This window comes from Natator depressus, chromosome 1, assembly GCF_965152275.1.
Source record: "Natator depressus isolate rNatDep1 chromosome 1, rNatDep2.hap1, whole genome shotgun sequence".
In the NCBI taxonomy this organism is placed as follows: domain Eukaryota; kingdom Metazoa; phylum Chordata; order Testudines; family Cheloniidae; genus Natator; species Natator depressus.
In genome coordinates, this window is record NC_134234.1 from 234,078,676 (window position 1) to 234,102,222 (window position 23,547).

Consider the following 23,547-nt stretch of genomic DNA (forward strand, 5'->3'; position numbering starts at 1 on the left):
GAAGGACTATTTCTCTCTCAAAATGAGGGAATGTATTGTGCGTCTCAGAAGAGCTACCTGAGCTAAATTGCATGTGAAGGTTTTGAGATATGGATTACTAATATTAAAATGAGATTGTTAAACTAATATTATGCTTTGCATCCTCTCATCTACATGATTTACAACAGTGGACGTTTCAATTTGATTGTATTAAGTTTCTCATCACCACTCCAGGCATTTAACAGTGACTCATTTACATTCTCCTTTTTCTGGTATAACCCTGTTTATCCCCTCAGGAGACACCTGAAAGCTTCAGATGAGTAGAGAGCCAGCCAGCCGTTCAACACAGTGAAATGACACTTGGACAGACTTTTTGAGAGCCTGCTGGTCAGATCCTTACTTTGAACAGGCTGTGCCCAATTCCAGAGCTCAGTGAAAAGCTGCCACTAGCTTTTAAAAGGCCAGCTAGATTACAACACATTGAGTTGTAGTTTGCAGCTGTACAGAGGAACACTGGCTAGCTCTGCAGACCAGCTGGTTGTGAAAGTCTATGCAGGCAAATGACATTCTCATCTAGTGAAAAACTGAATGACTTAAATAAATTAAACCTGATTTAAGGCCCAATCATGCCGCCAATGAAGTCAATGACAGTTCTGCCTTTCACTTAAGAAAAAAAAAAGGAACAGGCCCTAACCCCCCCTTCTCCTCCCCCATGCACACGCATCCTCCAGAAAGAAAGGCTCAGCCATTTGTTGTTAAATCATCCCACTCCCAGAAATAAATCTGCCTTGAAAATAATGGGTGAAAAAAGTATACCTCACAGGTGGCTGTGGACAACTAGAATATAGCAAAGTTAGGCTGCCACAACAGACTATGATCAGTTTCCCCTAGATCCTATGACAGACGTGAAAGATTCGAGTGCCTTATAGGCCGAATTTGTGTTGCTAGCAAATATAACCACCACATATTCTTCACATTTTTGCTTACGTAGCGAGAACCATTTAACGGCAGAATGAGGACTAATGTGCTGTCTTACTCCGGGAGGGCGTGTGATGGAAATTGCTTCTGTAGATGGCTGTGAAGTTTTGAAAATTGTTCAAATGATTTTTCCACAAAGGTGACCACCTGGCAGGTTTGCACCACCTGGACTAAATATAGCTGCATTGGGGAAAAAACAGAAATGATTAGAGAGAGGCTGGTGCCAAAAAGGCATATGCAGAACTACAGGGAAATTTCAACAAAGAAAAACTTTTCTGTAATGTAGCTACACGTGCCTGAAAATGCAATTTGTAATTTATAGGCGTAGCTGCATAAAAAGGAACTTATCTGGATGGGATGCAGTTCAAACACTGAAATATCACCACTGAGTGTGAAAACTAATAATGCTCTATTCAAGCAGCGTACAGCAGGTTCTATCAGGCTTCCTAATTTTGTGCTGTGCTTTCCTTATGGGTGCTATAATTAGCTCTTGATTTATTTTTCACTATAGGGCAGGAACTGTCCTCCTTAATGGCTCCCCGCTAATAGCTCTCTGCCTGGTTTTATTTCCCTCCAGAATCTCATTGCTTATGGCACTGCTGCTCATTCTATGATCCTTTCATTGTGGCATAAGCACATTTTATATAACCGAGGCAGGAGAGCGTGTAAGCTAAAGGAAGAGTAGTTAAAGATCAAGCGAAAGGAGGGCAAGTGGAGAGCGAAATACATACAGAGTCAGGCTTTTTGCTGAACCCTAAAATGGTTGCTCGGGCAATTGACCTCTCTGCATCCAGCAGGTTGGATTCCTGAGGAACATTCTGTGAAGCTGTAGACTTGGCAAAGCCTGTGGCTAACATTTGTGCAAGCGTATGAATCAGGTTATTGAGTTTGACAGGGAAGCACTCTAAACTTTCCTTTATTTTCCTGAGAAAACAAAACAAAAAGAAGATCAAATGTAAACACTTATCTTCATGCGTATATTTCCCTTTGCTTCCATTTCCTGGTGCCTGCTGCCATGAATGCAACTAAAAATCAAACACACACAACACACACGCGCACACACTCTCTCTCGTCACCATTTGTTTGCAGCAGTACAATTTACGCAGCAATTGAGCCCAGTTCGGATAAATTATTCCACCAATCTCCAAAGGACTCGGGTGTTGTATCAACCAGGCAAGGTACTAACAAGCTTCAACAGGACTTTATTTTCAAAGTGGAAACCTCTTCACCAAGCTGCTGCTGCACCCTCTGTAGTTTTCTCCCAGCCTCTCAACTCCTCCCCCCTCCTTCCTGTTTCCTGTCCTTTCAGACTCCCAACAGCCAGGGCTCCCAATTCTAATAATTACAAGCAACATCTAAACACCACATTGGGCTGGGTGTGTTATCAGGAAAGTAAAAAATACACTCACTAGGCTAACAACCTGGGTAACCCACCTGACTTATCTCAGTGGCTCTTATTCCTGATTACCTGGACCCACCCCACCCCACTCCTGCTTTGGAGAAAAGAGGCACACACAATGCCTCCATGCATGTCAAAAAGCAGCAATTGCCACAGGGAGAATCAGCACTAAAGTTGAGACTCTCAAAGCTGATTCAGTGATTCACCTATAGGAGTCTGTGTTGCTAAATCCCCGAGTAGACTTTAAAAATCTCAACCCATGATCCTATTTGCCCTTTGTGTAGCTACATAAGAAGGAAAGACCTCCCTACACCATCTTTCCCCATTTAATTCCCATGCAAGATAAGCCAGAACACGGTTCTCACTTCCCAGAGCTTTGGGATCCTTCAGGATGAAAGGCACTATATGCAAATAAGCATGACCACTTCTTCAGATCAAACGTGAATTCTGTTTGGAGAATGGCACTTGCAAAATTATATCACAAGTAGTCCTTGAAGGGGGAGAGGAACTGCCCCTAAAATCCAGTTGCCCTGTTTAATCCAGTTGCCATTTGAATCTATTTTCACTGTGCTGTTAAGTTTCCTCTCTCTTCCTCTACTTACATAGGCTTTGGGGTCAACTTTCTGGGAAATCCAGTATAGTTGTTGATATTGTGGAGGGCCAGCCATTTAGACTTAACTACACAGCCCCCCAAAAAACCATAAGAGTCCCAGAGGTTTCCCAATGTTGGGTCTTAATTGGGACTCAAATACATGTTTAAATCTATTGCTAGTCAGAAGTGCACTTAAGCACATGCTTAACTTTTAACCACCTGTTTAACTCCCATTCACTTAGGACTTCAGCACATGCTTAAAGTTAAGTATGTGCTTGGGCTGTACTGGGAAAAGCAAGACTTTTCTGAATTGAGACCTGATTTTTCTGAACTGAGACCTAAGTTTGCATGACCTCTGACATTCAGGCTGAAGACTCTGGTATCTTTCACAAATGCAGCCATACCCCAAAGAAGAGGCTCAGATGTGGAATTAACTCAAATGTTGTGCAATTTATCATGTAGAGATTAGCCACATTAAACTGAGTAAGGGTGGAAGTTGAAGATACATATTTTTTCTTAATGTAATATGAGGAAAATAATCTTCCAATAAGGCAATGTAATTATCAACTTAATAAGCTTTCTTCAAAGAGGCAAACACAGCCCATTTTATAAACACAACAATTTAGGAGTCTCATGCAAAACAAGAAAATAAATCTTAATTTAGGATATTATTGGAAAATCAATACAGTGCTGATTAACTGGGCCACATCCAAGGTTGTAAAACTTTTCTTTCTTTAGTTCCTAGGGAAAAGAGTATTATATTTAAAGTGTAGTTTAGTCACTTGATAAATCACTGGCATGTGTTTTGGGTTGTGGAATCTGTAGTTCTACTATAATATAGAAAAGCAGCCAGAAAAATCAGAGTATTACTGGGAGAAAATAATGTTAATTTTACAGCTAAACACTATTCAGTTTAATCTAACTTGTATGACACATGCCTTTGCTTACAGTGTACAACCAACTTGATATTCAGACAATATCACTATTGCAGAGCAGCTGATATCAGAGGACCATAATTCAGGCAATTCGTCTCTTTAATGGCTTGTTGTTCTTTCTATGGGCCCATTAAACCTTTCAAATGATTTTAACCTGTAGATTGCTAATCACATATCTTTACTTTATACTTGAAAAAATATTTACTTTATTAAATACTTAAAAGGGATGCTACCAAATACATTTTTGAAAAAATTATACATATATAGAAAAAATGCAGCAACTCATTTAACACATTAAAAACGATGTGCTGGAAGGTCTTTTTTGCTCTTCTGTTGATGTTTGTGTCTTCTCTGCAACAGGCAAACAAGCTTGGGCTCTGATCAGGCAATTGGTTCTGTGCTGGGGACCCCTTCACCCACACGTAGTCAATAGGGCTCCATGGGGTTGCAAGGCACTGCCCATACAGATCCATATACTGGACTATATAGGGAAAGAGTGACACTGACTATATATAAAGTGCTAACAAATGTGCAAATAAAAATGAAAAAAACAGAGGGCTGATTTTATTTCTAGTAATCTTGTAACTGTAGCTGGCACACAATTTTCAGGCAAAATTTTAATTTTCCTCTTGACATTATCCCTTTAGGAGTCAGGTTAGTTTCTGGCCTGCTTTTCAGAAAAGTGAGTTGTGTTTTCAGTGTAATTCACATATACCAATTTTATGCCTCCTAATGGCTGAGTTAAATTTGGATTTCATGTGTGGTTCACAGCATTCCTAAGGAACTGTTAAACTCCTACACAAGTCAGGGTGTGCAGAGACTTAGACGGCTGTTCTCTGAAGTGGGGATGGGCAAATAAAGTTTGGCCTACATCTCCCCAAGTAGCCAGTAATTTGGGGTGCTCAATTTTTGGGTGACCAATTGGGGAAAGGTGGGTGCCCAGTGCTTTCTGCAAACCAGGCCCTCTTCATGGGATCTCACAACAGAGGCACTCAAAATCTCCAGCCACAAATGCAAATCTTGGCCTTATATATAAAGTAAGAATCCTTTGCCCCAGACTTCAGCCTAATTTTAGTGTTAAACCTGAACCCATTATTGAAGTTTTGAAATGTTCCAGGAAACTTACTCAGCTTTTTATTTCCAGCTGGGACAGGACCTGCCACAGTACAGTAGGATCAGCAAGACTGTCTCATGGCATCATCAGATATGATGAAGTGAAATTCCTCATAAGAAAGCCTCTGGAGAGTCTGCCATGCAGGCTGAGGTGTTCAAAGGCTCTTTTGCAAATTGCGGCAGTAGCTGCTAGGCACCCCCAAACACACAATCATGACTCCCTTGAGGAGGACATCTGTGAGTTACTGCACACGTGAAGTTCCTCCTGGACTCTATGGAGGAATGATGGTTGGGCCTCTGTAGAGGACCTGAAAGAGGTCACACACCCTGTGACAGAACAACTCATTTTGAAGATTTACCTTCAAGGGCAATCAAGCATTATGGAGAGAAACACACACACACAGCCTGGATCCCCAACATCCCGCAAATGTATCAAGTCAGTCTGAATTGCTAAGCCATATCAAAGACCTGATCCTGACTTTTCTCTCAACACCTGACAGCAATGCTGCAGTCATCCCTACAAGTCTAGGGCTTCAGTAAGCCTAATAGGCCCTGTGAGTGGAAGAGAAAAGGGAAGGATGTACATGAGCATGAAAACTCATTTGCAAGTTCTCCCAACCCAGCTCAGCAACTCCGCCCATCCGGTCAATTTTACTGCTTCACACACCTCTTCCTTACCTGACCCTGCCTGTTAAGAATCAGCTTGCCAGGTGCAGAGCCAGCTTAGCCTCTTACTAATATGTAACCATGGGACTGAAACTGACTCAATTTCAGTAGAGCCCACGAGAAAGAAAAAATGAGTTGGTCTGTTTTCCACAGAGAGTATATAGGATCTTAGTCAGAAATCCATTTAGGGCAATAATCATCCTGCTGTCTGGGGCCTGTTGTAGAGCAGTGAATACCAATATATTGAAGATTCCCCATCTCCTGGCCTTCCCTAGAATGCAGTGCGGGATACATCTATTCAGCCTGTCGTTTTACAGTGGAGGCTGCTTGGCAGGGGAGAATAAGAAGTTTGCCTTTGTTCCTTTGCGGTGCACACACAGTGATTATTGCTTGCTGCTGTGAATCATCTGCGAGCACACTTTGAGATGGTAGTTTTATCTCTGCCCTTTCAGATGTCATCAACCTCCACTGGTGTTATAGCTAGCTGGGGCATGGATTGCCGAGGGATATGCTGCCAGCTGGGGAATGGCATTCGTCTGACTGGCAGAGAATTTGTGTTATGAGGGTGGTCTAGTTTTACAGTCCTTGGTATTGTGGTTTGGAATCTACACGCATGACCTGTGCAGCGATGGGTGCATAATAAATTATTCCATTAATAAATAAAGTAAACAGATAACACTTCTTTAGCATCTCCCCTGCTGTCAAGCTTTCAAAGATGTGAATTGCTAATTTTCTGGTAATCTTCAGATCCACTGTGCAGCTCTCATTCATGGGCAGGAGCAGTGGGGTTGCTTGTGTACTGCAATGAATTCAAACGCTTCAGTCATAGCATGGAACCAATTTTAATCTATTTAAAATAATTGTAAATAATTTTAAGAACACTTTTTAAAATGTCACACAACATCATGGTGACATTTGAGGGAGATAGCACTTTGTCGTTAATCAAACTTGGAGATCTCTTTCCAGGAGTAGGAAGGGTTTCCTGTTCTGTGGATAAAATGTTTTCTGGGGGCAGAGAAGGGATAGGAAAGGGGAGGAGATGAAACTCAGTTTCAAGGCTCAAACTGAGTTTAGGGCAGGGATACACTATAGGCAGCTATTTCATGTGGCAGGGGTCCCACAGAAGTGGCAAGCTAACGCAGAAACTCTTGTTAAGTCTCAAATGCCTCTATGTTTATCCATAATATGGGAGAGAGAGCCTCCCTGAACCTGTAATCTGGGAAATGTGTGGCTGCTGGTCAGCTCATAATGGTGCAGTGATCCAGTGTTGGGGCTCAAAGGAAAATGGTGTGCAGATGCTAACAGAGATTACAGAATGGGCCTTCAATGAAGAACCAGAGCAATATGAATTCCTAAAGCATAGAACTCTTTAAAGTTCTGAAAGGGCTTGGTAGGTTAGAGCCCGGCCTCCAGTAGCATTAGTCTGTTGGCTCAAAATATGAAAGGGCAAGAAAAAGAGCCCAACAAATGGAATATCCATCCCAAGAATATTTATGACAGTGTTAGTCATTTTACTGTTTGAGCTATTCTTAAATAACAAAAGACGCAATGTTTGGTGTTGTTGACAAAACTGAACAGTTCAGGTAACCGGTAAAACAGTCTCTTTATGTTGGAGTAATACCATTATACTATACTGATTGCCATTAAAAAAGTCCAACTTTGCCAACAGCTACCACATACCATGGTATCTGACAGGTGGCAATATTGCCCCATACTTAGAGTAGGAAATAACTGTTTGTTGGCATGTTGACTTTTTAATGACAATTGTATCAGATATTGGGACTGTCGCAGGGCATTCCTGCCCTGCAGCACCCTTTGCTGACACAGTGAGCTGCTGCAGGCACTCCCTGCCTCAGTTTCGCAGGGCTTCCTAAGAACTCCACACAGTTCAAAAGATGTAAGACAATGGGCTGGGGTTCTACTTTATTAAATACAAATAAACCTTGAATATAGTCTCTCCCTCAGGCTCAGGGGTTGCACAGCCCTTCTCCTTGGGAACTGTGATCTCTGAGATCTCCTCTCCCTTAGGAGAGCTTTTGTCCATGAGCACCTCCCCGAAACTGAGCCCTGACGGCCTTTTACCAGGTGCTCATTATTCGATTAAGTGCCTAGAGAGGCCCGCTCCCTTAAATTAGCTTGTCATGGGTAACCTGGGCCCAGACTCCCCTTAAAAGGACCAGCCACCAGGTGACATACCTTCCTCATCTCCCCAGTGCCACTCTGTACCAAAAGGTAGGCTTGACAATGGCTAATGTTTGGTCATGTTCTCTAGTCAGGTGGGAACTTCCTGTTCAGCTGCAACCAGGAAATCCACTAAATCTCTGGCAATGTTCTTGTCTTCCGCAGTAAAATATGATGTGACCAGGACTTGGGTGCCACTATGGTCCTCAGTCACCGGCCTCTGCAGTTCCAGGATTTCAGTCTGGTTCCTATCAGCAGTAGCAGCCTTTTCCTCCAGTTCACTGCAGTCCACTACTCTAGAGAACTGCTGTGTAGCTACTGCCATTATTGTAGCTTCTGTCATTCATGTGATCTTAGGGTATGTCTACACTGCAATGGAAGCCTAGGGTTAGAAGAACTCAAGTTAGCAGACCCTGGGTTTGTTAATCTAGGACTCAAGTGTCTACACTTATTTGTAATCCCAGGTTAGGAATTATTGAACCCTGGGTCCCAGCCTGGAGCTCCAGCATCTAGACTGCATTATGTGGGGCTGAGTCCAACCACCCATATCCCGGACTTCCTAGCGCCCTCCCAAAATGTGGCCGCTCTAGCCCTTAGTTTGTGGTGCAGTGTGGGAAAACTTGACTGTCCACCAAACTTGACTGTCCAAAGGACAAAGAAAATTGGCCCATGGGATTGTGGGATATTTTTGGTGGACTCCCTGAGCACAAGTCCAGTGGGGCTGTGTCTACATGGCAAAGCAATAGGGCTTGAACCCTGGGTCCTGGCTTGATTCAGGCTCAGACTGTTCAGTCCCATGGGATCCTGGGTCCGAGCCCTGGGTTAGAGAAATTTGTGTTTAGACAGAAGGGGAACTAGGCCTGAGCCCAAGTTCAAACCCTGGTCTTACACGCAGTGTAGATATACCCTTAGTGTTTGTGCCACAGGTTACCCAGACCTTTATAAAATAACCGACTGTTCCTCTTAGAAGGTCTTTCTGGAGGCCTGACAGGTCAATCAACCCCTTTGTATCAATACAAGCCCCCCAGTAATCCATTTCTGTACTTACCATCTTATCACCTCTCTCTACACAGGTTCAACACCCTGGTCCTGCACTCCTGGGCCAGTTTCCACCCCCGCACCCAAACCAGCTTCTTTTGCCAGGGTGCATAGAGCTAGTTCCTGAATGGTCAGTTCCTGGAGCTTAGTCTCCAAATCTTTTTCCATCTGGGTAACTTGCTGCTCCAAGGCAGACTTGACATTCTCTAGCCCCAACTTCTCCATTGCTCTGCTCAAGAAGAGGGGGTTGGTGAAAGGTCTCTCTCTCTTTCACTTCTATTTCAGTTCTTCCCATTTGTCCCTGTGATAGACAAGAGGAATTGGAGTAACGGCTTGGTCTTGAGAGAAAATGTCTATCTTTTAGTTTGGAGACTTCTTTCTCAAGATTTAACTTGGCTCCTACTCACATCTGTTTCTTTAAGTACTTCTTTTCATCCTATAACTCTTCCAGCTGGGTAATGAGACTCGGTTTCTGGTGGTCTCTTCCTGCAGTGACTCTTGTGTCATCTGCATGTGGGCTCCCAGGTCTGCCAATTTATCTTCTGGCTTAAATGACTTGTTCTCTAATTGATTTTGCTGTCCTGAGCCACTTTTCAAGCTGACTTGTGGTTCTGTCACTTTCTTCCATGAGTACAAAGTATTTCTTTTACCAGGTAGAGGCATCTTAATCTCATTGGTCAGCCTTTCACATTCACTCTCCCATGCTTGCTTTGCCCTTTCAAGGTCTGCTTCTATTTGCTTGGTTCATTCCAGCTGTGTAGCTAGACCCTCCAAAGCCTGGGATATTTCCACTTAATTTCTGTGATTTGGGCCTCATGAATTTTTGCCCAGTCATCCAAATCCTGATAGAAAGCTTCCATCAAGGCCTGCAGCTTTTAGATTTGTTTTACAGTCACCTCATAGCTCTTGTTGCCAGCATTTCCCTGGACCTTCAGATCCCTGGAGTCTTTTTTCTGGCTTGCTCAACCCCATAATCCTGTTGTCCCCGAGGTTAGTTGGTTGAACCCTTCTTTTGAGTGGAACCCATTCTGGTTCCTCAGTATGACCTGGTTTCTTTACCAAATAATTCAAGATCCCCAAACTCTCATCTCTAGGGCTGAGAGTAGTGTGAAGGTATCTACCCTAACCAATGGGAAGCTTGAAACCCATAGCCACCTGCCTACCTTTAATTTTACACGCTCAGGCTGATTTCCTGGACTACTCCATATTCACCTAGTGGCTCTATCTTTCTCATAGTTAAACTGCATCTACCTGAGGGCAACATCTTTCTATGTGATCATTCTTCCCACAACCAAGACAGACTGTCCATGGGTCATCACACTTTCTTGCCCCAAAAGTAGATCCCCACCATCTTTTGTTCAGACTTCATAATAGCCAGCAGTTTCTGGCAGGGTGTCTTTGGCATCCTGGCTCTCCCCTGCTCCTCTGGTGCTCAGTGCAACCAGGCCAGCTTTACAATCATTGCCTTCCCTTTTGGTGTCGATGACAATTGACTCTTTACCATTGTGGAACCTCCTTCACAGCCCTCTGAGGCTGCTCAGACATTCCCCCGCCAAATGGAGCTGAACTCCAACAGCTGTGGCTGCCCCTCCATATGCTGACATGGGAGGATAAAAATTTCACAGCCAAGGAAGGTGTCTGCACCTTCAATCTATGGTTGGATTCTCATCCCCATTCTGCACTTTCATACAAGGGCAGTAAAGGGCTGTGGAAGAAACGTTTTGGTGAAGGAGCAGTGTAGGACCAGTGTAATCAGCACTGCGTTGCCTGCTGTCATAACCCAGAGCGTAGGAGGCATGCCGAGGGCACGAGGGACCATGCTGAGTGCACTCAGCACTACAGGGATTCTGGGCTGCACAGCACCCCACAGGAAGAGTGAGGCTGTCATACGTTTAAGGATGACTAGCAACAGGTCTTGGCATCCTGTCCACATTAAAATTTACAAACACGTTAGTTAAAACTTGTTCATTAACATGTGCTAAACCATGATTAGAAATTTAAAATAGGGACAAACTGACAATGAGTTAACTGGTTCCATGAAGCTTATTTAAATTGATGAAATGAGAGGATTTTCTTGGAGTAACACACACAGACAGTGCAAACAAACCTCATTTACATTAAAAGAGAAAAAAACATTCACTCTAGCAAAATTGTACATTTCTCCAGGGTTTTAAGATCTTGTTTGACAATAATTCTAACAATCAGACCTTTGTTTCAAGTCACTGCAAGCATACAGTTATACTCCGAGGAAATCATTAAGGGATCTATTCCCTGTTTGATGCATGGATGTAACTTATCATTACTATTAACAGGACTTGTTTTTACTCTGTGCTTGCAGTACACAAGGCTGCAGCTTGACAATACTTTAAACTGTGAGGAGATGGGAGCGAGTAGGGATTAGAGGAGATGGGATCAACATTGATCTTAAATGTCATGCTGAAATTAAAAACAAATGAAACTGTAATCAAAGGGCAATGGGGAAATAAGGAAAATCTAGGGGTTAAAATGAGGACTTGGGGACTCTGCTGTGTTCTAAAAAGTTATTGACACATCATAAAGACAAGCCTGAGCAACACAGTTCAAACTGACATCAAGGTGCAGATCTAGATAATTCCAGAGAGAGTTTAAGAGGAGCAATGCATTGATTCAATTGTTTGGGTTCAGGCCCTTCTCTCATGTATTAAAATGTTAATATTGCCTTTGGTTGTATTCAAAGGTGCTGGGCAATACTCTGGGGTCCTCTTTCCCAAGAGGAAGTACAGTGCAAGCTGTGACAATGTGAGCTTTCCCCATGCTGGGCCTCAACACTTGTGGCCCATTCAGCGCTTGGCCTATCTATTGAGACAAAGGCACCATATGTGGTGGGGATTTCTGTGTGGTGAACGCTTGTCCACAAAAACCAGAACTGAGATCAAACTTGTTTCATTCAGACTGCTAAACTGCCATTAACCTTCAGTCCCGACCAAGCTGAGCTGAATCCGAGATTAAAAGCTTCATATTATGCTAATACCAATCAAGCTGCAAAGCGATTATTAATAATACCTAGCTCTTATACAGTGCTTTTCATCTGTAGAGTTCAAAGTGCTTAAGAAGAAGAAAATATCATTATCCCCATTTTACAGATGGAGAAACCGAGGCACAGAGAGGTGAAGTGACTTGCCTAAGGTCACCCAGCAGAGCCAGGAATCGAACCGAGATCTCCTGAGTCTTGGCCCAGTGCTCTAGCAACAAGGCCACATTGCTCCCTACAGCTTTTTGAAAATATTTTACAAAAACCAATACAAAAAAGCACATTCTTCATGGAACTCAAAGAAGAAGCGTTTTGAACTAGAAGATTCAAGCATTCACTGGAAGTGCTTGCAGTCCAAACCCTGCAGCATAGTCACAGTGCATTAGAGTAAAGCCGACAAGAAATATACCAGGGTAGTTACAATATGCAAGCTGAGCAAAAAACGTAAGCAACATAAGTTAGGTATGAAAAACTCTTTTCATAATCTAAGGAGTTATTAGTGATGTGCATAAAGAGAGGGTTTGTTTGTGTGTTTGTGTTTGTAGACAAGTTAATCTTTTGTGTAATTTATTGATTTCAGTTGACTAACTCCCTAGATCAATTGAGCCTATGATTTGTAATTTGGCAGCGTCTCTTTAAGCCTAAAAGAGGGCATACTTTCTGAATTCTTGTCTGTTTTTTACCTGGTAAAGTGGCTCGTGGCTTGGAGGTCTGAGTCCTGTGGACGAAGGTTATCATACACATACTTCAGATCCTGGATGCTGTTCAGCTCAGGCAACCCTGCATGCAGCATCTTTGAATAAATAGGATTGATCCAATAAATGCACTGAAAATAATTTAAATGAGACAGGGCTAACTAGAAAAAAAATGGAGTTACAGAGAAAGAACTCTCCCCGTTTATAAATTACAAACCTCTCCTAATTTGGGCAATGTGTGACTCTGGGTATAACATGCAGAGAGCGGATTAGGAGAATGAAATGCATTCTTAACCTCTTCACATTGATACACCAGAAGACGGTGTATTCAAATGGATTCAGGACCTCATGAATTGAATTCCTTGCAACTGATCCCTCTATGAGGAGTCCACCACCTCAGTATACACAGGAACATTATTTTTCCCTCTCGGCCTCCTTAAGGCAGCAAAGGGCATCCACCTACAGATCTTCAGGGCAGGCTGCAAACACCGCCTTCAGCAGTGATAACCTCCTCCCCACCAACCGAACAACACTAAACCAGAATGGATGTCTCCCCTTACTCTATGAACTCCTTACACCTAAAGGGATACCTATAAAAACATTACACCCCGATGTCACACTATTTCAAATGCATGTAATTAGGTACATACACCTACCTGTAAGAAACTGCTTTTGTTAATGTACCCAGTTTTAGTTGCAACATACCAGTACCTTTAGCCTCTCTGTGCCTCAGTTTCCCAGTCCAAAAGAAGGGTATTATAGTAGTTGCTTGCCTCTACAGAAGTATTAGTAGGCTAGAATATGTTGTAAAATGGCTTGAATATGTCCTAAGTATTATTATTGGATGAACGACACTTCCTAAGTGCAAAGTCTTACTTCCTTCCAATCTTATTTGTATAGTAATGAGAGTTAACAACATTGTCAGTGCAGTGCAATGAGAACTGGACAACTAGACATGTTCAGTGTGTCCAGCACACCTGTCTCTTCTTTAAAATGTTAAAAAAAGAAGAGAAAAGTTTCTAATAAATGTTTTAAACCCACTGACTTTGCATATTCTCCACACCGAGTTGAGATGATGGACTGTGTGTGATAGAGAGAAAATCTTTCCCACCCATTTCTCAGAAAGAATACAAATATAACTTTACCATTGCTGCTTGAGCGTGTACATTCTGCAATGAAATATATTTCCAGTGCAGACAGAAGTGCCCCCTGATCTCAGAAGACTAAACCAAATAAAAGGGAGACATAGCTTTTGTTGTAAAATGAAAGGGGGAGAGAAGAGGGATATTTGTTTTCCTTATTTCTTTCCATCTTTTAAAATCAATGTGGTTATATTTTGGGTTCTTTTCTCCCCAGCACCATGGTTGAGATGTTGCCTAATGTCTCAGGCTCTGTCTGGACTGCTTCTGGAACTGTGACAACTTGAACACTGGTGACGCAGAGGAGACTGAAAAATCACTGAGGTGAATTCAAATGGTTTAATTTCCAAGAGAATCTTCCCCTCCGTTGGGAGGGGTCTGTCAAATACAAAATGGGCACAGGAACACAGGACTGGAAGGGACCTTCTGGGCCATCGAGTTCTGTCCCCTGCTATCACACGCAACCCTATCAGATAATCCTGGTAATAATTTAACAAAATCAATTTTAAAACTAGTTTGCCTCTTCTACTCCTATTGGGATGCTGTTCCAGAACCTCTCCCCTCTTATGGTTATAAGACCTTCTTCTAACTTCTAGCCTAAATTTATTCCTGACCAGTTTCTGTCCATTTGTTCTTATGCAAACATTGTCCTTTAGCTTAAATAGCTCTTCTTCCTTTTTGGTGTTTACCCCCTGACATATTTCTAGAGAGCAATCATGTCCCCTCACAGTCTTTGTTTTGCTGGGTTAAACAAGCCAAGCTCTTCCAGTTTCCAGGTATAACGTAGGCCCCTCCATTCCCCTGACCATCCTAGGAGCCCTTCTCTGCACCTGTTCCAGTTAGAGTTCACCTTTCTTGACAATGGGCAAGGCACAATAATCATATTTTGCAGTTACAAACACATAATATTATTTATCCATACATCTTCAAGCAGTTTACAAAGGACTGTAGGTACAAATATCCCCATTTTATAGCTGGGACAACTATGGTGCAGAGAGGTAAAGTGTCTTGCCCAATGTCATGCTATGTGTTGAGGTGGGAAAAGAATCCATGTCTCTTCTAGTTTCCAGTTTGGTGCCCTAACTACCTTACACCAGAGGCAAGTGGCAAGGCTTGGACTCCCTACCCTGGGGATATGGGAAAGACGAGCCCAAGTGCTGGGGAAGCAGAAGGTTGTGTGGGTAGGACTGGCTTCTCTGCATTGCTCTGTTGGCTACCGTTCCCCCTGGCAGCATGGTTCCTTGAGGATCATCCAGCCCCTCCATCATTCCTGCTTTGTGTAGTTTCTTTCCTCTTGTATCATATGGGACAAGGACGGTTCCCAACACAGTGATGCTGGAGATTGATCAGACAAGACTTTGGGTATTTTCCAACTGGTTGTCCCAAGTGCACATATGTTTGGGCACCAGCTGGGTTGGGCTACAATACTTGACCATCACAGGTATTTTAGTTATCTGATGTAACTATATATAAGCCTGAGCCACAAACATTTGGATCTGGATTTCTAATCCCCCAAAGTATGGTAATGTTTGGATCTGCTCATAGTGAAAAGGAGGTGAAGGGCCAGCTGTAAGGGTGGACCCAAGTTTGGATGGCAAACATCTCCAAGGGTATGGGCATTCAGACCCAGAGTTGTGGGATAGGCCCATCTCTACATGAAACAATTAATTATACTAGTACTGATACAGCACTTTTCACACAGACCTCAAAGCCCTTCACCAAGATGGGCAAGTTTCACTATCTCTATTTTACAAATGGTATTTCCGAGGTGTGGCAAAGTGGAGTGATTTGCCCAAGGACACAGAGTGACTTAGTGTCAGTGAATCTATATCTCGTATCTCTCAGTAATGACTCTGTCTATTTCTTACTCACATTTTAGCAGAGAGCTGATTTGTTAGGCTTCCTTGGAGAATCAACTATATAGACCAGTCTATATAGAAATTTCTATCTGGAAAATCCTGGATGTCACATGATTTTTTAACTAGTTGAATGCTGCTCATGGCCCCCAGAAACACTCTGCTATAGTTCACATTGATTCTTTAATGAGAGGAAAGCTGATAAACTACAGGCTTTGTAGCTGAACTCTTCCAGCAAGGCTCTTGGGCCTCCCACAGATGTTTCTGCTTTTCAGAGTGATGGGAACTTCATGGCTTATTTCTTCCCTCACTCCCTGGAGCATATACTGGTACTGCTGATATCTGGAAACATGCTGCTCATCACCAAGAGAATAAAGCATTAACTCCACACTGGGCCAGAAAATATTGTGGTTCATAATCACAGTTTGCTGGACGCCACTAGCAGTTACTCACCATTCAAAGCAGATAGAGTTTACAACTCCAATCAAGCACTGCACATTTTGAAACTGGCCTTATACAACTTCAGATTTGACTTTAAAAACAAACAAACAAACAAACAAACAAAAACACAACTTTATATAGACATCTCAGAAAGCAGAACTCAGACAACGAGATGCAGACAAGATGCAGATGTTCAGATATGCACAGAACTTTCCATCATGGAAACTTGAGACTGCTTTTTCTGCATAAAATAAATATGAGATGGTTAGTTTATCTTTCCTTTCCTGCTACCATCTGGTATTTTGCACTAGTGAGCCAAAAGTAGATCTTACCCCATAGTCTATTTAATTGTCTATAAATTACCCTTTTTACTATATGTGATGGAGCAGTCTGCCCTTAAGAGTAGTGGGGCGTAATGGTCAGCCCATGTGGCATGGCCCTTTAAGAGTTTGAAAGGCCCAATTGTATATACAAGGACCTGGGAGATATTAGGAGAAAGGAAGCAGTCCCAGGAATAAGAAGTATTCTGGAGGAAATACTGTTACTGTTTCTTTAAGGGCCAGGACCCTTGCAGAGAGGGCAAGACAAGGGTCCCCTCCCTCCTCCTTCTCCCCAGCCAGCTGGGAATGAGCTGGGAGAAGGGGACCAGAATAAAGGCTGCCTCCTCTCTCCTAGCAGGGCAAGCACCAGGAATACTAACAGGGAAATACTAGCTTGCTGAGCAGTCTGAAGCCTAAAGGCTAAGGGAAAGGCACCAGCTGAGGGAGAAGCTGGCAAAGGCCTTATGGCTGGCTAACCCATAGCTCAGCTCAGGAGAGGACAGCTCTTACTTCAGGACCAGAGAAAGTGATTAAGAGAACTCAGCTCCACGGAGGAGAGGTGAGGGGATTCCTGATTAAGGAGAACAACCAGGGACTAACTAATGCAGCCCATTTGCAAAGGAGACTCCTGATTAAGGAAGGGCTGAAAGGAGTAACCAAGAGAAGGAACCAAAATGGGTTCCAGAAGCAGAGATTATTTACAGATGCAGGACAGATGTATCTCCTGAAGGAAGGAGCCAGAAACTGCTTGTTGGACTGAGTGGGAGAGACAAGTGTCCCTGGGTGCAGCTGAGTAAGCTCTTATTTATGGCTCTGGTTAATGAGACCAACTTGTGGCACCATGCCTGACAGAAAGGTGGTGTACTGGAGTGACCTCCACGCCACCACAATACGGCACTTAGATTATTTTAGTTTTGACCGGCTGCTTGTGTCATGGGGGGAGCCAAGTTCCCCCTTCAAACCTCAGTGAGACAAGCGGGGGCTTCCTCAATGTGATGAGGCACTCATCTCTTGAGTGCTCCCCAGTGGCTGGGGGTGGTACTGCAGTCTTTCCTGCCTCAGGCGTCCCCTGTAGGTTGTCGACCTTGCTTTGTAGGTCTTCAGTGGCTCATCCCTCTGGCCAAGTCACTCAGTGTAAAATGGATGAATGGCTTCCAGGGTAGCAAAGTGTTTGACACACTGTCTGCCCTCAGCCCCATCTCTGGGACCCTCTAAGTCCTATCCTTCACTTGGGCTTCCCAGCAGAGCCTTGTCCCCTTCTCAGGGCTTTGGCCACTTTGCTAGTAGGCTGGTGGGGAGCCCACCCACTATTCTGGGTCCCCACCCAGGGACCCTTTAAACACGCATCACTGCCTCCAGTTTGCTGCTGCTATTTCCCTGGGCCTTTTCCAATGTAGCCCCTTTCTCTTCATCCTTACCTCAGGGTTATAGTTGTCAAGTCTTCTCCTTCCTAGGGCCAGTAGATCAGCCCATTGAGCTCCTCTGGTCAGAGCAGAGAACCCATCCTCACCCTTCTTGTCCCAGCCAGGGACTGACCCGCTTAGGCCTTGCAACTCTTGTTATCGGCGTCTACTGGGCTCTAATTGGCTGCTTCCACAAGGCCTCTCTAGGCAGGCCTGGAAGCTCCATCTAGGGTGACCAGATAGCCAGTGTGAAAAATCAGGACAGGGTGGGAATTAGTTGTCTATATAAGAAAAAGTCCCTAATATTGGGATGGTCCTGATAATATCAGGGCATCTGGTCATCCTAGACTCACCTTCACTGTGCCTTCCCAGGGTGTGTGTGTGTGTGTGGGTGTGTGGTAGGATTGCTGGGCCTCTAGCCAGAGTCCTCAAACGATACACCCCATCACACTCAATTTCCTATGTTTGTTTTATTTCCTTTCACTTTAGAAGAAATAAGAACACTCATCCACAGGCTCTGAGTTCCCCTATCAGTTATTTACAATTACCAAACCAGAATGCAATACCATCAAACTCATCCTTCCACCAAGCTGCACCTTATAATCAAGCGCTAACACACCGCTGTATGTTGGCCTGTAGCTCAATCCAATACTTCTTTTCAAAGGCCATGTGAAACAAATGGAACCAGCAATGTGCCCTGAATGCCAACTGATCCAAACTATGAGAGACCTGGGGTGGGAGGCATTCCAGAGCTCTGTGGCCCTTGTGCAGAACACTCTCCCAGCATTCCCTTCTCTGTTACATGAAAGGGGCTCTAGCATCAACACCTCTGCTGACTGCAACCATCGCACTGTATTAAAGGGAAAGAGGTGGTCTCACAGGGGGACCTGGTAGTAGGCAATTTAGAGCTTTATGGGTTAAAACCACAACTTTAAAAATCTATCCAGAAGCTCTCAGGTAACCAGCATAGATCACTGAGCACAGATGTCCATGTTCACAGTCAAGCTATCAAATGGGCTCCCGCAGGGATCAGTTCTGGCTCCAGTTGTGTTCAATATCTTCATCAATGGTTTAAATAATGGAATAGAGAATACACCTATAAAGTTTGCAAATGATACCAAGCTGGGAGGGGTTGCAAGTGCTTTGGAGGATAGGATCAAAATTCAAAATGATCTGGAAAAATGGTCTGAAGAAAAGAGGAAGAAATTCAATAAGGACAAACGCAAAGTACTCCACTTAGGAAGGAACAATCTGTTGCATACATACAAAAATGGAAATAACTGCCTAGGAAGGAGTACTGTGGAAAGAGATCTGGGGGTCATAGTGGATCACAAGCTAAATATGAGTCAACAGTGTAACACTGTTGCAAAAAAAAAAAAAAAAAGCAAACATCATTCTGGGATGTATTAGCAGGAGTGTTGTAAGCAAGACACTAGACGTAATTCTTCCACTCTCCTCCATGCTGATTAGGCCTCAATTGGAGTACTGTGTCCAGTTCTGGGTGCCACATTTCAGAAAAGATGTGGACAAAGTCCAAGGAAGAGCAACAAAGATGATTAAAGGTCTAGAAAAGATGACGAATGAGGAAATATTAAAAAAATTGGGTTTGTTTAATCTATAGAAGAGAAGACTGAGAGGGGACATTATAACAGTTTTTAACCACATAAAAGGTTGTTACAAGGAGGAGGGAGAAAAAAAATTCTCCCTCAACTCTGAGGATAGGACAAGAAGCAATGAGCTTAAATTGCAGCAAGGGCGGTTTAGGTTGGACATTAGGAAAACTCCCTAACTGTCAGGGTGGTTAAGCACTGGAATAATTTGCCCAGAGAGGTTGTGGAATCTCTGTCCTTGGAGATTTTTAAGAGCAGGTTAGACAAACACCTGTCAGGGATGGTCTAGATAATACTTAGTCCTGCCATGAGTGCACGGGACTGGACTAGATGACCTCTCAAGAGCCCTTCTATTCATATGATTGTCTATGATCTATGTACTCCATATTGGGCATCCCATTGCATGCCCCAGTTCTAGCTTCAAAATTGCTTTAAGATGGGAGACACATGGCATATTTTGCAATGTATAATTTTCATTTTGGCCATAGGAGTGCAGTTTTGCTGCACATCAGAGGGTGCTCAGAGAGGTAAGATTTGGGGATCCTGTGCTGGGCACAAACGATCCTTAGTGCCATGCAGTACAGCATTGTGAAGTCTCTTGGCATGCCACCACACAACAAGAATATGCAGAGAAGACAGCAGATCCACTCACCGCCATATCTATCATTTCTCCTCTCCTGCGTATGAGGGGTACAGGTGATGCAGAGCCCTACGGATTTAGTAGCAGTTGTGTAGCCGATCTATGACCATTCCACAGGCTTAGTCGGGGATTCCATTGCTCCTCCCCTAGAGAAGCCCTGCAGTGCACAGTCCAGCTTCTTGCTATTTGCACTGGGCCTTTGATTTGGGCTTTACTGAGTAATGTCTCATCCGCAGAGCTGAACGTGCTTTACAAACATTAATCAATAAAAGTCTCAGATTACCCCTCTCAGCCTTAGTACCATTATACAAGCCACTGATAACACACCCCTGTCTCTACTGGAAATACCTTACCCGGTGCATTCTAGGACTGCATGAGCCTTTTTCACGGCTGCATCACAATTGGTTGCAATCAACCAATACACTCAGGTCTTTCAACTCCTTTGTCATTTCCTACTGATACTTCCCCAGCTTATAGCAAACATTCTTGTTGTTTGTCCCTAAGATCTTGCACTTTGCATTATTAAATTTTACCCCATTTCTATTACTCCAGTTTACAAGATCATTCTTGTATGATATTCTGGTCCCAAGACCAATCCCTGAGGAACTCCACTAGTAACCTCCCTCCAGCCTGACAGCTCACCTTTCAGCATGACCTGTTTTAGTCTCCACTTTAACCAGTTCCTTATCCACCTTTTAACTCTCATATTAATTCCCATCTTCTCCAATGTAAGTAATGATTTATCAAATGCCTTACTGAAATCCAGGTAGATTAGATCTACTGCATTTCCTTTGTCTAAAAAATCAGTTATCTTCCCAAAGAAGGAGATCAGGTTGGTTTGGCACGATCTACCTTTTGTAAAACCATGTATTTTATCCCAATTCCCATTCACCTCTATGTCTTTAACTACTTTCTCTTTCAAAATTTGTTCCAAGAACTCGCATACCACTGAGGTAAAAATAACAGGCCTGTAAGTTTCTTGGATCACTTTCCCCCCCTTTCTTATAAACAGGAACTATATTAGCAATTCTCCAGTCACAGGGCACAACCCCTGATTTTACAGATTCATTAAAAACCTTTGCTATTGGCCTTGCAGTTTCACATGCCAGTTCCTTTAATATTCTTGGATGGAGATTATCTGTCCCCCCACTCCCTGATTTAGTCCCATTAAGCTGTTTCAGTTTGACTTCCATCTTGGATGTGGTAATTTCTACCTCCATATCCTCATTGCCATTAGCCACCTTGCCACTACCCCTAAACTCTTCATTAGCCTCATTAAAGACTGAGGCAAACTATTTATTTAGGTTTTGGGCCATGCCTAGATTATCTTTAATCTCCACCCCATCCTCAGTGCTTAGTGGTTCCACTCCTTCTTTCCTTGTTTTCTTCTTATTTATATGGCTATAAAACCTTTTATTATTGGTTTTAATTCCCTTTGTAAGGTCCAACTCTGCTTGGCTTTTGGCAGTTCTCACTTTATCCCCTTCACTTTCTGACCTCTAACAGGTAGCTTTCCTTGCTGATCCCTCCCATCTTCCATTCCTTGTAGGCTTTCTGCTTTCTCTTAATCACCTGTTTCAGATGCCTGCTCATCCAGCTTGGTCTGCAACTCTTCCCTACAAATTTTTTCTCCTTGGTTGGGATGCAGGCTTCAGGTACTTGAAATCAAAGTTGCAGAAACTAACTCCAAGCCTCCTCCACATTTGGATCCTTGAATTCTTCAGGCCAGTCCACTTCTCTAACTAATTCCCTTAATGTTTTTAAGTAGGTTCTTTTGAAATCAAGGACCCAAGTTGCAGATCTATTTTTTGTTTATCCTTCCATTTACTCTAAACTGAATTAGCTCATTATCACTTGAACCAAGGCTGTCCTCTACAACTGGTTCTTCTTTGAAGTCCTTATGTAGCCTTCTTTCCTTACTGTATTTATCCCAGTAACAAAGCATGACAGGATTCTACAGTAATGGCTCCCGAAACACTGTAATGGCTACAGTGTCCTAGATCAATCACCATAGGGTATTGTAAAATAATACATTCTGTACATTTAGTTTAATTAGTTCACTTCTTTAATTCCGAACAGAGTTAGGAAATGGCTATTTGAAAACCTGGAATTAGGACTGGGTGAAATATTCACCAAAGAAAACCTTTTAATTTGAGTTGCTCTGCAATTGGTTGAAATCTTACAAAAATGTTCCAATTTTGAAAAAAAATAGGGTGAAACTTTAATATCAACAACAATATTATTAGCTTTCACACAAAAGAGAGGGCAGAATGATGTTTTGCAGGCACAAAGGTGGCACTCTAAATAAAGTTACTAACATTTGCATGGGAAAAAAAAATTCCTGGAAATGTGGCAATGCTCTAAATCACAGTACTAGAGACTTGGCAGAATTTGATTATTTTACAACTTTGAGTGATAACATCGATTCCTAAATTTAAGCATTTTTTCAAGTTTTATCGATTTACATTTTCACAATTGCATGAAATTATTTCATGACAGTAGACACTGAGATTCAAAGTTAAACCTTTAGAACGGTTAACAAATTGTACACATCACATGTCAAAATATACAAAGTAAAGACCCTTACGTCAAATGCTAGTAACGTCTCAAGAAGCATTTTTCTTACTTTTCCTTAATGTAAATTTAGTTTATTAGTGGTAAAAATATATATATTAATTGGTTCGTGGGTGTACAATGAAATTGACATTTACCGATAAAAATCGAATTCTTCTAAGCCTAGCTACAGGGGAAAAACAAAACAAGAGGGATTGGGTTTTTTTTGGTTACATCCCTGACCTTCTTACCATCTCCAGCAGGTTCAAGAGCAATTGGCTGTGTTTCCTGACTATATTATAAGCTCGACAGCAAAGCTCCACAAACTCTTGGAAGCGCTGTGGGTTTTTTCCACCTTCTGTGATGAAATACTCCATCTCTGAAGTGAAGATAAAAGGTGCTCGGTCCCTTGAAAAAACAAGATACAATGAAAAATGGCAAATCCTCTCAGATGGCTGATCTTTTTAACTCCCTGATAATATTTGTTTTCCCAATCTTTCCCTTCTCATTATTTCTTCCCTCCCTTCCTCCAGGGTGGATAACTCCAGGCCAGAACACCCAGTGATGCTGACTAATTGTGGCAGACACAGGTCTCTAGGTGAGCTCTTCTTAGTGCAAATGGTTGGGAGCAATTTGGGGAAGCCAACAACTGAACACGATTTTTTAAAATGCATTTTTAACTCTCACTGCTTCAGTTTCCGACTCCCTGCCTCAGAAAAATGGTCTTGATCATGAATCATATTCTCCCCTGATACTGAAATATTTAAATGCTGTACTTGAACAGAGTGGGATATAAATATAACTCCCTACCAGGCAAGAAGTGTATTTAAAACAAACAAAATCCCCCCAAAACTAGGGTGCTTTTCTGCTTTTGAGCACACAACTGTGAAGGGTTGGTTCTTATCTCAGCTGCACCAGAATAAATCCAGATAAACACTGACTTTTATCCAGTTACTCTGGATTTAGACGGATATAAATTACCAGCAGAATCTGGGCCCA

The 23,547-nt window shown here is 42.7% G+C and overlaps 1 protein-coding gene across 1 annotated transcript in view; it reads right to left on the reverse strand.

Moving 5' to 3' along the window:
- Nucleotides 1-23,547, reverse strand: part of PIK3C2G (phosphatidylinositol-4-phosphate 3-kinase catalytic subunit type 2 gamma) — a 330,089-nt gene that overhangs the window by 64,711 nt on the left and 241,831 nt on the right. The window contains exons 26-29 of the mRNA XM_074938223.1: nucleotides 22,800-22,956; nucleotides 12,575-12,684; nucleotides 1,689-1,881; nucleotides 1,016-1,137 (exon numbers count right to left, since the gene is read on the reverse strand). Coding sequence (XP_074794324.1) covers nucleotides 1,016-1,137; nucleotides 1,689-1,881; nucleotides 12,575-12,684; nucleotides 22,800-22,956 — 582 coding nt within the window. The remainder of the gene's footprint in view (nucleotides 1-1,015; nucleotides 1,138-1,688; nucleotides 1,882-12,574; nucleotides 12,685-22,799; nucleotides 22,957-23,547) is intronic.